This window comes from Cricetulus griseus, chromosome 6 (assembly GCF_003668045.3).
Source record: "Cricetulus griseus strain 17A/GY chromosome 6, alternate assembly CriGri-PICRH-1.0, whole genome shotgun sequence".
Lineage (NCBI taxonomy): Eukaryota > Metazoa > Chordata > Mammalia > Rodentia > Cricetidae > Cricetulus > Cricetulus griseus.
In genome coordinates, this window is record NC_048599.1 from 152,729,396 (window position 1) to 152,744,232 (window position 14,837).

Here is a 14,837-nt window from a genome sequence, read left to right on the forward strand (position 1 = left end):
CATTTCTACAGTCATCTGGGAAGTCAGGCATGACAGCACATCCCTCCCAACCCTTGGGAGGCAGAGGCAGCAGGAACACAGCAAGTTCAAGGCCAACCTGGTCACCACAGAGCTAGAAGATGTTAACCTGAAGATGATTGATTGATTCACTCTGCTGTCCTGGACGCTCTCACTATCAAATGGGCTCTCCCTGAGCCCATTTGATAGAGAGATCTCCCCACTCTGGTGACCATTGAACGTCCCAGTATCACATTCATTTCACACCCTCACCTTTTAAGACTCCATACGGCTGCCATTTCCCTTTCCCAACAACCCTGCCTAGTTTTCTTTTTTTTTTTTTAATTTAGAGAAAAAAGAAAATTTTAAGTCCTACAGAAAACACAGAGAAATGATATTTTTAGTAATATGTAATGTCACAGTCACTTAGGAATAGCTGATACACACGTACAGGTAGGAAATAAACCCCCTGACAATGTGAGACAGCCTTGGGCGTTCAGTGTATCACATTCCACAACCCTTGCCTGGCTGTATGGAACATATGGTGATGGTAGTCTCGTTGTACTATGGGAGTGGTCATGAGAACTACTAACCGAATAGAAACTCCCTGATGATCCAAAATGAGTGTTAGCAAGATGTACCGTCACAAGAGGTGGTGCGCATGCGCTGCGCCATCTCCTGCCCCCCCCTCCGGGGGGGTGAGGCTAGGAACATTTATTCACGGTAAACGGAAGTGGTCAGGAGCGTTCATATCCGCTTAAATATTGACGCTTATCGATTCTGTTATTGTTGCCGGGACAGCACGGGAGTGTGGATTCTGAACACTGAGCTTCAGTGGGCGGAAGTCGCGGCCGTGCGGGCCGTGCGCAGAGCTCTGCGGTGCAGGGTGAGGTGAGCGGCGGCGGCGCAGGGCGGACGCGGGGCTGCTGCGCGCTGTTTTGTGCTAAGTGACGGCGGTCAGAGGAGGATGCTGCAGTGGAGCTGGGGAGGGAGTCCTGTGGGAGTCTGGAAAGCAGGGTTGCTGAGGGAGGTGATGGAGCCCGCCACAGCAAGCCTAGCACCGAGCAGTGACCTGCGGGAAGAGAAAAAAGTAGATTTAAAATGAGTTTGTTCGTGGTTTGGGCTCCATTTGGGAGGACCAACCATTCCCAGTCAGCTTGTCGCTTCTCCCAGCAGGTCTAGCTAATGCTAAGAATACATGGAACAAAAGCCAGGAGACACGCATATGCATACTTAGCAGTGGGCTCAGTCACCAGAGCTGGGAGATGAGGAGTCTTTGTGCAGACAGCAGGGCTTCCCGGACAGGACCATTTCATTCCCCGCACGCCACCCCCTGTAGGGAGCTTGAGATGCAAAACAAACCTTTAAAAGGCAAATCCTGATCCCTGCAGTCCACTTGACTTCAGGGCTGCTGTCCTTCGCAGATGAGATGGGTCAATGCTGGCCTCTGCTGGGGAACCATGCTGCCACAGCAAGGTGATTGGCACTTGAGCAGAATGTTGCTGTGACCTTATTAGGGGTGTTCTTTGGACCTCCCTGTTGAGTTTCCTGAAGGTTCTCTGTAAACCTGTAAATAGCCATCTCTGGCTATTGGCTGTCAAAGTAGTAATGTTCTGTGGAACTAGGCATGCCCATGTTTAATTTGGTGGTCCTGTGGTCCACTTATTGGAGGTCACTGAGAGGCCAGAATGTCAGTGAATCCATCCTGTTTGCCATGAAGACACTATGAACAGAGAAGAAATGCTGTGTGTGCCTCCAGGAGCTTTTCTGTGGCCTGGTGATTGTGTGGAGGGTTTCCATGTCAGGGAAGGGATTAGACCACTGAATTTAAGGGAAGAGAACATCATGTTGGTATATCTATAGATGGACACAGAACTGTCTAGAAATTCAGAAAGAACCAGGAGTGGCCATTACCACACCACACTGCACCAACTCTCTGCTCTCAGAAGGCGGGAAGAACCAGAACAGTCTCTGGGTGCTGAACACACAAGGAACTACATGAGATAGTGGGGACTGTGTGTGGTTTAGAGTAGGGAAGAGATGAGACTGATTCCCACTCTCCCTTTTAGGGTGCATTATGGAACAGCACTTAGTCTTATTTGTTATACCTGGGGGGAAATGTTATACATGCTTAAAAGAGTTCCATGAAAGCTGGGCATGATGGCACACACCTTTAGTCCTAGTGATCAGGGAGCAGAGGTCGGTGGAGCTCTGTGAGTCTAAGGCCAGCCTCATCTACATAAAAAGCAAGAGCTACATAGTGAGAGCATGTCTCAAAAAGCTGGGGGTTGGGACAGCATGTCTGTGGACAGCTTGACTAAGCTCAGAAAAAGGAACAGCCTGACAGCTTTCGTGTTTTCATGTGTATGTATAGGCATGTGACGAGTGTGTGCCAAGCTTCATATCGCTTCAGGTCCCCTGTGCTCACAGTATACATCTGTGCCCTCACTTTGCAAGCAACTAGGTTAATACCACCTCTTCTCACAGTTAGAAACTGGAGCTACAGTGAATCCTTCCTTAACTTTAGCCCTAACTGTAGTGTTTGCTGTTTATTTCAGGGGACGGGAGTTGTGTAGGTTTCTGGTATGTGTGTGTGTGTGTGTGTGTGTGTGTGTGTGTGTGTGTGTGTGTGTGTGTGTGTGTGTGTTTGTTTGCACATGCACTGAGGCCAGAGTAAGCTATTGAGTGTCCTGCTCCATCACTCCCAGTCTTATTCCCTTACTCCCTGAAGCTAGAGTTAGGCTGTTGCCAGTAAGCACAGAGATACTCCTCTTTTAGTCCCACACAGAGCTGGAGTTACAGGCATTTGTGGCCAAGCCTGCCCTTTGTGGATTGCTGAGGATTTGAACTCAGGCCCTCATGCTGGTGCAGCAAGCTCTCTTACCCACTTCACCATCTTCCCAGCCCCCTCATTGTGGTGTTTGGGTTTTCTTTCTCATCACCCTGGTCAATACCAGAGGAAGGCTTTTCTGAGCTGTGTGTGTTCTAGCATGTCTACACTGACTGTCTTGCACCCTCAGAAACTCATGTGTGGCAAATGTTGGCTGAGGACACAGTGTCATTCCCCCTCTGGAGCTTTCTGCTGTCTCTGTACACCTGAGTCAAGCCACATCACTCAGGCTTGTGGAATTTTCTGCCTCACCACAGCTGGCCTCTCTGTTCAGCTGCTCTCCTGAAGACCTCTAGACACTCACCCAACATCCAGTTCCTGAGAAAATTGCATCTGCCAGCGAGAGGCCAAGGGAAGAAACATGCCTACCGACATGGGTTTGTCCCAGAAGCCCCTGAGACTGAGCCCGCAGGAGCAGGAAGGATCATGTGAGGTAAGCAGCCGCTGCCTGGGGTCCAGTTCTGTAAAATTGCAGGACACACATGGGAAGTAGCAGGTCCTGGGCTCCCCAGTCTAGAGGCAGACTGGCTCCTCCAGCTGAGATGGGGCCAGTGCCCCTGCACCTCCTGGTCTTTCATGTCGCTCATTGTCCTGCCTCTGGTACTTAGAGTTACATGTAGCCCTCAAACCTGTATCTTCTTGGCCACTGTCACTTTGTGAGTATCTTGAAGGAGTTCATTTAATGTGGATGCATGGCAGGTAAGTCTTGGAGATGATGAATGTCTGATGATATCTTGCCAAAAATCAAGATATAACTGGTTATTGTTCTTAGGTGGTGGGACCTGGGAGAATGTGGCTGACAAATGAGACAAATGCAATAGCCAACTTTATTCAGAGCATCAAACAATTTATACTCTGAGGGTTAAGTGGAGTCACATGAATAAACTGCACAATCACAAGGGCAAGCCTCCTGTGGCAAGCAAGCTGCACACAGCAAAAACATGTTTTTGCATAGAGGCACATAAACAAATAACACTAGGGAGTTGTGATGAGTAATCTGAAGCAAACTCACTCCTATCTGCTACACCTAAGAGGAGCATGAAAACACTTTCCAAGAACAATTCCATGTTTTTTTAAAGGAACTGAGATCACATGACTGTTATCTTGTAGTCATCAGAGTATATGCACACATTTGAGAGATGCTTAGAAATGATATTTCTTTAGCTACATTAATCTTTGGCTGGATTCAGTTTGTAGGTTGGGATTCATTTCTTATCCTTCTGGACATCACTCACGTAAGAAGCTTATTTTCTGTGCACCCCCCTCCTGGAAGTCCTATCATTCAGATTGGGTGCACCCCTGTATGTTTTCAGTATTGATTTTTTTAGGTTTTGTTTTTATTTACCGTGGAGGTGGTATGTGCATGCTCGGTCATTGTGTGAAGTCAGAGGACAACTTGGAGGAGTCTCTCTCTCCTTTCCCCATATGTATCCCAGTCACTGAAGTCACTACCAGGCAGGGCAGCAAGCATTTTTCCTGCTGAGCTGACTCCTCCACCCTGATTCTCTGTTTTAAAGTTTGGGGGTTTTCTGGCAGAATATCTCAGTTTTGCTTTCTAATTATTATTGTTTTTGTTTGCTTGGGCTTTTGTTTGTTTGTTTAAGACAGGGTCTTATTATATAGCCTACTCTGGCTGGAACTCACTGTGTAGACCAGATTAGCCTCAAACCTGTATAGATCCACCTGCCTCTCTCTTCAGAGTACTGGGATTAAAGGAGTACACCACACCCAGCTCTTATTGTTGTCTTGAAAAGGAATTTCAAACATTTTTTTAATATGCCTTTCAGTGAGTTGTCTTCTGATTCATGGGTGGACTATTTACATCTAACAATACCGGAGATATTCTGTGAGTTTCTGAATTAATGAGAATTCTCAAAGCTAACATGGAATAGCCCAGTTGATTTTGTGCAAAATCTTCAGTCTCTGAGTGCACCTCCTTTGGGTGGTTCTCAACCTTTCATGATAGTCCACCACTCCACCAGCTGCCTCCCCTGAAGCCTGGACTACTGTTGGCTCTAAGTGTCAGGCTGCTCATTCCTTTTTGAAGCATATATGACAACCCATTTCTAGCTGCTATGGGGAAGGGAAATCTGAGTGTACAAGATATGGAAGGATACTTTTATGAACTTTCTTGACTTCTGAAATATTTATATAATATACATTATTCATATAATATGAAATAGATACTTTCTGGAAAGTCTAATGATACATCACAGAAAAGGATCACTGAACCACACTGCTGTGTGTAATGTGATGACTAACTTACAATGGACTTCACTTCATTTGTTACAGAGGTGGATGTCCTTTGAGGATGTGACTGTGACCTTCAGCCAGGAGGAGTGGCAGCAACTAGACTCTTCCCAGAGATGCCTGTACCAGGACGTGATGCTGGAGATCTACAGCCACCTCTTGGCAGTGGGTGAGCACAGCTGGCCCGGGGATCCAGGATGACCCTCACTGGAAATATTTCTCCCTTCTTTTTGTACAACATGATGGGATATCAAAAGTATGGCTTTTCTCCATGGGTTGTCCTGATAATTCATTACTTTTTGACATACTAAGTTAATTATTCTGTGCCCACTACAAAATGTTGATTTTTTTCCAATCAGCCAGTGGCAAAGCTCATTGGGTGACTTCTAACGCCTAAAAACTACACATTGAGCAAATATCCTTCCGATTTATAGGGTACCCCATTCCCAGCTCTTGGGCCATCCTCAGGATAAAGGAAAGAAAGAAGACATGGATGAAAGAGGCTAAGTTCCCACGTCAGCTGTGTTGGTGTCAAGGTTAGTGACTATGACCTGGATGGAGGTCGATGTCATTAGAGAGCCATTATCATTCATCTTCATTTATCCATTCCCCTAGTGGTGGGCTCGTTTGCTTGCTACTGTCACTCTCCACAACTTACAGTGCAGTACATTGTGAATATGGACCACAGCAGTGGGTACCAAGTTTGCCTCCTACCCCAGCTCCCTACAACTAATGTTATAATGCTTTGTAAATATGGACTAGGGGTAAGGATAAGGCTCTCAGAGGTGAAAAGTGAGTATCCTTTTCACCTCCTCATCATGGAGGTTACTTAAGTTGACTAGCCCAGCCTTATTCTCCAGAAGGTCTACACGTATTTGTACACTTTGTCTACAAACAACAACAAAAAGCATATGAGGAAACTTAGTGGCGGTTGATGAGATAATAAATGCATTGTGGCTAAATGTGTTGGTTAAGAAGGAAATTGGCCCTTTTTTATGTTAAACATGGTTAGGGCTGGGGATGTGGTAGAGTGGCAGCCTAGCATGCAGAGTCTTGGGTTCATTCCCCAGTGTGACAGAAGTATAAACAGCAGACAGGTAAGACAGACAGATGTGTCAACATTGATAACATACATTAGTGAGGTACAAAGCTTTTAGCATAGTTGATGATAGTTTACATTGAATATTTTTAAAATTAGTTTCATTGTTATATTCTTATAATATCTGTCATTATGTTTTTCCTCTCCTGGTCTTTTCCCCATTGACCTCCTCCAGTCCCCTTTGCAGTACCTTTCCTTGCCACAAACTCCCCTCTCTGCCTGCATGTTACATGTGTTCAACTACTCTTCATTTTTCCCTCCTTCCTTAAGATCCTGTCTCCTTTCACAGTCCTGTTTCTACTCTCACTCTGTACACACAGCACATGCAGGCATACCTATACATACACATACAGAAATTGAAATCTGGAGTCTGCATGCAAGAAAAATGAGGTATTTGTCTGAGTCTCACTTAATGATCTCAAGTTCCATCCATTTTGCTACAGTTTTCAGGATTTTCTTTATGGCTGACGAAAATCCCATTGCGTATATGTTCTACATTTTCTTAATATATTCATCTGTTGAGAGCAGCAATAAATAATGGCTATGCAAGCGTGTCTGCTGATGTTCATATATGCAGGGTTGGTCTGGCTGGCTTACATGATAGTTCTGTTTTTAGTTCTTTGAGTACCTTTCACCGGCTTCTTTAGTGGCTTTGTTTAATGTATTTGTTGTTTGTTCCTTTGGTGATTGTCATTCTGACTAGTGAGCTAGAATATGAAAGAAGTTTTAATTTGCATTTCCCTGATCACTAAGACTATTACATACTTTTTCAAATGCTTATTGGCCATTTGTATGCCTTTTGAGAAGTATTCATTAAATATACTAGCTTCTTCTTGATTGGAGAATTTGGTGTTTTGGTGGTTTGTTTTTGTTTGTTTGTTTTTTTGTTTTGTTTTGTTTTGGTTTGGTTTGGTTTGGTTTGGTTTGGCTTGGTTTTTCGAGACAGGGTTTCTTTGTGTAGCTTTGGAGCCTATCCTGGTAGTCGCTCTGGAGACCAGACTGGCTTCTAACTCACAGAGATCAGCCTGCCTCTGCCTCCCAAGTGCTGGGATTAAAGGTGTGTGCCACTACAGCCAGTGTGATTTTAATTTTCATAGGTCATATGTGACTACAATTTTAACCACTTATTCTAAATTTTCCAGTTTTTTAATGTAAGATTTTCAAGTACTTACTCCCCAGTAATCTACTGTATTTCTTTGAAATTAGTTGTCTTAGCCTTTGTTCACTTCTGATTTTATTAATTTGAGTGTTCTCTCTGTCAGTTTAGCTAGCTGGTATTCAATCTTACTTTTTTTTTTTTATGTGTATAGGTGTCTTGCCCACACATATGTATATGCACTATCTGGGTTCTCTGAACGAGAAGTCAGTGCTCTTAACAGCTGAGCCACCTTTTGAACCCCAGACTCATTTACCAATTTGTTTCCCTCTGTGTATTGTTCTGTTCTTCTCCATTTAGTTAATTGCTGCCTTGATCTTTATTTTTTTCTTTCCATCTACTACTTTGAGTTTTGCCTTTTTCGTCATTTTCTAAGACCTTTAGTTGTATCACTAGGTTGAACTCTCTCTTATTTCTTTAATGTAAATACCTCAGATATGAACTTTCTCTTAGAAAGCATTAGTTGTATTCAAAGATCATGGTAAGTTGGAATTCTTCTTCATTTCATTATAGAAATGTTTCAATAGCCTCCCTGATTGCTTTATGTCTCCCTGTTAATTCAAAATGTCCGATTCTATATCCAGGTATCTGTGTAGTTTCTCTTACTTTTACTTTCTAGTTTTATTCCATTATGGTCTTTTAAAATTCTAGGAGTTGTTTCAGCATTTTTGTATTGTTCAGATGTGCTTTGTAACCTAGCATTAGGTCTGTTTTTTTGAGAAACTTCCATGGGCTGCTGAGATGAATGTATTCCATTTCTGTTGAATGGGATATTCTGTAGATATCCCTGAGATGTATTTGATCAGGGTTGTAGGATTTATGTAAGTTGATGTTTGAAAAAGAAAAGTTTGCTCATCTTAGGTTTAGCTCAAGGATAGAGTGCCTTCCTAGATGGAGTTAGACTTTTATCCCTAGCAACAGAGAACTGGGGAACACATAACTAAATAAATATAGGCAAAAGGAACAAGTATGCTTTTCTCTACAACTGATGAAGTCCTCTGCTCCAGTGTTCTCTTTTCTCTTTCCACATTTTGCTGTCCAGAGGCTACTTATAACAGCCTTATCAGTTTCCTCCCCTAAATCTTACCCTACAAGGTCACAGGAAGAGTAGTTATAATTGCTTTATAGGATGGTTTGGGGGATAAAAATGAATCTGTTTGCATCATAAGGAATATTCCCTCTGTGGCAAGTATTCTGTACCTAATGTTTGGCATGTCATAAGGGATGTAAGAATGTTCTACTCATTTGTCATAATTTTGTGCTTCACAGATATTATGTGCTCATTGTCAATTAACTCTGTTCATTATGTATGTTCTTCATCTCTTCTCCCAGAAGTGGAATCAGAGTTTTATACCCCTCGACAGAAAATTTCTGAAAATGCAGGATGTCAAACTAGTAAGGCAAGTGAAAGACATAGTTTGTGGTGCTCTATTTTAGAAAACCTGTGGCAAGATCCTGAGCCCACAAAAAGAGAGCAGCAAAACCAGATCCCACCCTGGAGCACCAGTGCTTTCCTCAACAAGAAAAGACAGAGCACAGGCAGAGACTGTGAATGTAGAGAGCCCGGGGAAATCAGTCCTCTGGTGTCCAACCTTATTTCTACACAAAAGAGAGCTCCAGAGTTACTTACACAAAGTTTGGAGCATAATCTTGAAGCAAATGGTGAAGATCAAAGCAATGTCACAAAACAGCTTAATGATGTTACATCTCGTCAGGTCCTCGTGCAAGACTCTAATGTTAACTGTCCGATTCCTCATGAAGAACAGAATTCATGCAAAGGTAACCAGTACAGAGAAGTTCTCATCCATAAGCAAACATGCACACAGCAAGAAGGTCGTTCTCAGGAGAAACCAGATGAATGCAGTGAATGTGGAAAGATCTTCTGTGACGTGTCTGCTTTCCATGAACATCAGGCAGCTCACCCTGGAGAAAGACCTTTTGTCTGTCACAAATGTGGGAAAGCCTTCCTCCAGAAGCCAGAGTTGACCGCCCATCAAGAAACTCACGTAGAGAAACCTTATGCATGTCCCGACTGTGGGAAATCATTTAGTCGGACATCCAACCTGCAGGTCCATCATCGAATTCACACTGGGGAGAAACCTTATGAATGCCATGACTGTGGGAAGTCCTTCAATAACACATCCCAACTGAAGGTCCATTATCGAATACACACAGGGGAGAGACCTTATGTGTGTCCTGTGTGTGGGAAGGCCTTCAAGCAGAAGTCAATCCTCAGCACTCACGAGACGATTCACACTGGGGAGAAGCCTTACAAATGTACCGTTTGTGGGAAATTATTTAGTTGTCCGTCCCGACTGAAAGTGCATTATCAGATTCATATGAAGGAGAAGCCTTATGAATGTGCCCACTGTGGGAAAGCCTTCAAGCGAAAGTCAAGTCTCAGTGTTCACCAGAAAATACACAGTAGACAAATACAGCACGTGTGCAGCGAGTGTGGAAAGGCTTTCAGCCAGAAGTCAGAACTCAGCATGCACCAGAGACTTCACCTGGGGAAGAGTTCCCACAAATGCAGTGACTGTGGGAAGTCATTTACGTATGCATCCCAACTGAAGATGCACCGTCGCGTTCACACCGGGGAGAAGCCTCACAGGTGCCGGGACTGTGGGAAAGCCTTCACTTACTCATTCACATTGAATGTGCACCGTCGCGTTCACAAAGTGGACAAGCCTCACAGGTGCAGTGCCTGTGGCAAGGCCTTGGCTTCTAAGTACCAACTCGAAGAGCATGAGCGAATTCACACGGGAGAGAAACCCTATGTGTGCACTGAATGTGGAAAGGGGTTTCACGGCAGGTCAGGTTTCCTGAGACATCAGATAACTCACACTAGGGAGAAACCCTTTGCCTGTCACCAATGTGGGAAGGCCTTCTTTCAGCGGTCACAGTTGACATCTCATCAGCAAACTCACACAGGAGAGAAGCCTTACAAATGTCGTTACTGTGGGAAATCATTCAGTCACACATCCCAACTGACAGTACATCATCGAATTCACACAGGGGAGAGACCTTACAAATGCAACTACTGTGGGAAGTCATTCAGTAATTCCTCCCAACTGAAGGAGCATCTCCGAATTCACACTGGGGAGACACCTTATGCATGTACTGAATGTGGGAAGGCCTTTAGCCGAAGATCATCCCTCAATCTTCACACAAAAATCCACACTGGAGAGAAACACCATGTGTGTAGTGAGTGTGGGAAAGCCTTTAGTCAGAAGTCAGTACTCAGAACACATCAGAGAATACACACTGGGGAAAAGCCTTACAAGTGCAGTGACTGTGGGAGAGCCTTGGCTTCAAAGGGCCAACTCCGAGATCACCAGAGAATTCACACGGGCGAGAAACCCTATGTGTGCACCGAATGTGGGCGGGGCTTCTTTGGCAGGTCATCTTTGCAGAGACATCAGATAACTCACACTAAGGAGAGACCTTTTATCTGTCAAAAATGTGGGAAAACCTTCACCCAGAAGTCAGCGTTGACATCACATCAGCAAATTCACACAGGCGAGAAGCCCTATGTGTGCCCTGAATGTGGGAAGGCCTTCTACAATAAGTCATCTTTGCCTAGACATCAGATGACTCACACCAGGGGGAGATCTTTTATCTGTCAAAAATGTGGGAAGGCATTCCTCCAGAAGTCTGTGTTGAAATGTCATCAGCAGACTCACACTTGCAAGAAACCCTAAGAATGCCATGGGAAACTGTTTCGTAATACACCCCACTGAGGGCCAAGCATCATATCCACACAGAAATGCAGAGAGGACGGGAAGTCACCCAGCAGTGCATCATGACTGGACATGCAGCACTGGATTCACACTGGGGAAAGACCCTGTTGTGTTCTGAGTGTAAAGAGACCTTCAACAGCATGTCAGATTATAATAAATACCAAGCAACTCATACCAGACACAGTTCTTACAGACTTAGTTTTTGTGTGAAATGCTTTTCCGAGAAATCAGTTCATAGTCTATAAACATATTTCCAACTGAGGTATAATCCTTAAATTTCTTGGAGAAAATATTTTAAAAGAACTTATTGTACATTATGGATTCTGTATGTTAAAAGATCTAGATATACACTGCTGTTTATACACATTATTCATGAGAGGCATTTGTGGTATGATTGTGGATTTCATCCTAGGAGAAAAACCTAAAGCAACTGGCTGAGAAAAGGTTCTCTATAGAAAATTGCAAAAGACACATTGTTACCAGACTTACACATTGTTATAGAAAAGTTTTGGGGATTTTGTATCAACAATATTCCTGTTTACTGTGGGGTAATAATATTTCTATAATACAAGAAAGGAAATGACAAGATGGTGTTATCTGGCAAAAGTATGTCTAAGTGTGTGTGTGGGGGGTGTGTGTGTGTGTGTGTGTCTGTAGATTGAAATTTATTTCTTTATATGACATCAATGTTTACATATGTATTACCTCAGACTAGTGGGGGTTTGACACAGAATTCAAATAGGAGTTTCTTTTTTCAAGAATTTAATGTGTATTGACAGCCTATCCCTCATCCACACCATCTTGAGGCTTCACTATCAATAATTATTAATCTTTTCATCATATGAAAGTAACTTTTGAAATAAATCCATTAGTGAAATTCTATAGCATTCACTACCTTGTATTGTAACTTTTCTCTTTCATGATTAGCTCAGCTTACTTTTTTTCCCGTGTCCCATCTGTAGTGAGCTACAAAGACAGAGTTAACTATTCATTATAGAATCATTGAAGACTTCTTCATAGTGTCATGCAGGCTTCTTTTGCACACAATAAGACAGTAAATGGTGGTGGTGGTGGTTGTGGTGGTGGTGGTGGTGGTGTGTGTGTGTGTGTACACATGCATGAGTGCCAAGGCATATATGTGAAAGTCAAAGAACAATTTGTGGGAGTTGTTTCTTTAATAACAACATGCAGGTCCCAGGAATTGAACTCAGGTAGGTCATCAGACATAGCAATGTGTGCCATTAACTACTGAGATAGCTCATACTCACCTATGATGGTTTTTTTGAGACAGAGTCTCACTATGTAGCCTTGGCAGGCCTGGAGCTCACCAGGCTGGTCTTGAACTCACAGAGACCCACCTGCCACTGTTTCCCAAGTGCTGGGACAAAGACGTGCACCACCATGCTTGCTTGAATTTTTAAATAAAGTTTTATGCAGCATAGCCACGTTCATTCTGGGTATGCTTTGTTGTTCCACTAGTACAATTGTGTAGTTGTAGGAGAAACCATGTAGTCTCTAAGCTTCAAATATTTACTATCTGGCTCTTCACAGAATATATTTGCCAATGTGTAACACATACATCACTATCCACATAATCATATCCTTGTATAGAATTTCTTTCCTTTGTTTCATAAAAACCAAACTACATCTGTGTGCATATTGTTTTTCTATTCTAAAATATATACCTCCATTGGCATCATAGTATTCTATGAAGTCGGAATGCCATAATCCAGAGCCAGGTGTAGTGACACATGTCTTTAATCCCAGCACTCAGAAGGCAGAGGCAGGCCAAACTCTGAGTTCAAGGCCAGTGTGGGGTCTACATAATGAGTTCCAGAACAACCAGGGCAATAAAGAAAGACACTGTCTCAACAACAACAAAAAAGTTGAAATAACTTCCTGAAAAAGGTGAATAGAAATAATCAGAAAAGAGGAAGCCAAAGAGGAGGATAACTGGGTTCACCTGAAGCAGCAGCCTGTTCCACCCAAAGAAACACACTTTGTGAGAACTCACAGAAAAGAGCCTGAGCTGCTGTAGCCCATTCCCTATGAGTCATGGCTTAATGAAAAAAAAGGAAAGAAAGAAAAAGACCTAGACTGTAAAAGAATAAACAAGAAAACATGGGATAAGGAACTGAACAGAGAATTCTCAGAAGAAGATATACAGTCAAATTCTTTTAAAGTGTTTACTCTCCTTAGCTAACATTTTACCCTGGTTGGAACAGCTATTATCAGTCTACAGATCTGCTGAGAATGTGGAGAAAAGGGAGCCTTTATTGACCATTGGAAGAAATGTAGGTTGTTGCAGCCCTAATGAAGTCAGTCTGGGGTATTGTTGTTGTGTTTGGTTTGTTTGGTTTGATTTTGAGACAGGATCTCACTATGCAGCCTCAGTGGTGGTTTCCGAAATTACTAAAACTGGAACTACCCCATGACCCAGCTAACCACTTCTGGATATACTCCCTGGGAATCTACCATGCCACAGAGGTACTGACAAATCCATGTTTAAACAATAGCAAATCTTTTCACAACAGCCAAGAAATGGAATCAGTCTAGGATTCCATCAGTATAGATGGATGTATAATGAAACTGTAGTATAAAAACAGTGGAATTTTATGGGTCAAGAAAATGAAATTTACAGGAAAATGAATTGGAAAATATGAGGTAAGTAATTTAGGAAGACAATGACATGTTCTTTCTCATATACAGATACTAACTTCTGATTTTATGTATGTGCAGCTTCAGCGTCTGAGTGTCTCTAGTGGCTCCTCCCCTCCCTAAGGCCAGTGCTTCATCTTTGTGAACTAGATGTGGTTTGGGCTGTAAGATAGATGGGCCTAGTGCCAGGTTTATTGACTTCCTTTCAATTCTGAAAGGAAATGTTCTGGAAGAACAAGATTGTGCCTGAGATGAAATAAACGGATATAGTTAACAATAATGATGTGTTTAGAAGTAGCAGATAAATGAAGAGCAGAGACTGACATTTGCATAATACTAACTTTCATGTAGTTTACTATAATTTTGCCTGTGGTAATGGATGGCTGGGCCTGCTCTCTGGGGACTCCTGGAACTGTATCTTTGATGATGAATCTAAGTTCTCTAAATCATCACTCCCATAGTCTGTTTCCAATGGGAAGATCTAGATCATCTGTGAACCAGGTGTGATGGCATGTTGTTGTTATCCTAGCACTTGAATGGCACAGACAAGAAGATCAGAGTCAGTTCAAGGCCTGCCTGTTCTACATAGTTCTAGACCAGTGGTTCTCAACTGTCCTAATGTTGTGACCCTTTAATACAGTTCCTCATGTAATACAATTAACTCCTCATGTTTTGGTGACCCCTCAATGATTAAATTATTTTTGTTGCTTCTAGAATGTTTACCCTGGAGATAATTCACACATCCTTTGACTTTATTCCCATGACTCTACATTAGGTCTACTGGTTTATTCATCACAGTGCTAGGTGCTTTCACCATTTGGCGGGTCTCCTCCATTTACCATTATTTCCACTGTCCACCTAGTTAACATTGTTTCTATTATGCAACTTTAAAAAGCTTACTTCTGAGTAAGAACAGGTTTCTATCCTCCGGGAACCACGAGAAACCCCAGTATGAAATACTCCCCAGTATGAAATATTCCCCAGTATGAAATACTCCCCAGTATGAAATACTCCCCAGTATGAAATATTCCCCAGTATGAAATACTC

At 42.8% G+C, this 14,837-nt stretch overlaps 1 protein-coding gene across 1 annotated transcript; it reads left to right on the forward strand.

The window, feature by feature from the left end:
* The first annotated feature begins 3,260 nt into the window (after nt 1-3,260).
* LOC100767155 (zinc finger protein 175) lies at nt 3,261-11,093 on the forward strand. Its single transcript, XM_035446751.1, has 4 exons — nt 3,261-3,320; nt 5,180-5,306; nt 5,572-5,673; nt 8,725-11,093. The coding sequence occupies exons 1-4, from the start codon at nt 3,261-3,263 to the stop codon at nt 11,091-11,093; spliced, it is 2,658 nt and encodes an 885-aa protein (XP_035302642.1).
* The last annotated feature ends 3,744 nt before the right edge of the window (nt 11,094-14,837 follow it).

Excerpts from the sequence above, each read along its gene's own strand:
- LOC100767155 (XM_035446751.1), top strand. The coding sequence starts at position 3,261 with ATGGGTTTGTCCCAGAAGCCCCTGAGACTGAGCCCGCAGGAGCAGGAA. Across the intron at positions 5,307-5,571 it reads CAGCCACCTCTTGGCAGTGG|GGTACCCCATTCCCAGCTCT; the intron begins GTGAGCACAGCT and ends TCCGATTTATAG. Across the intron at positions 5,674-8,724 it reads TCAGCTGTGTTGGTGTCAAG|AAGTGGAATCAGAGTTTTAT; the intron begins GTTAGTGACTAT and ends CTCTTCTCCCAG.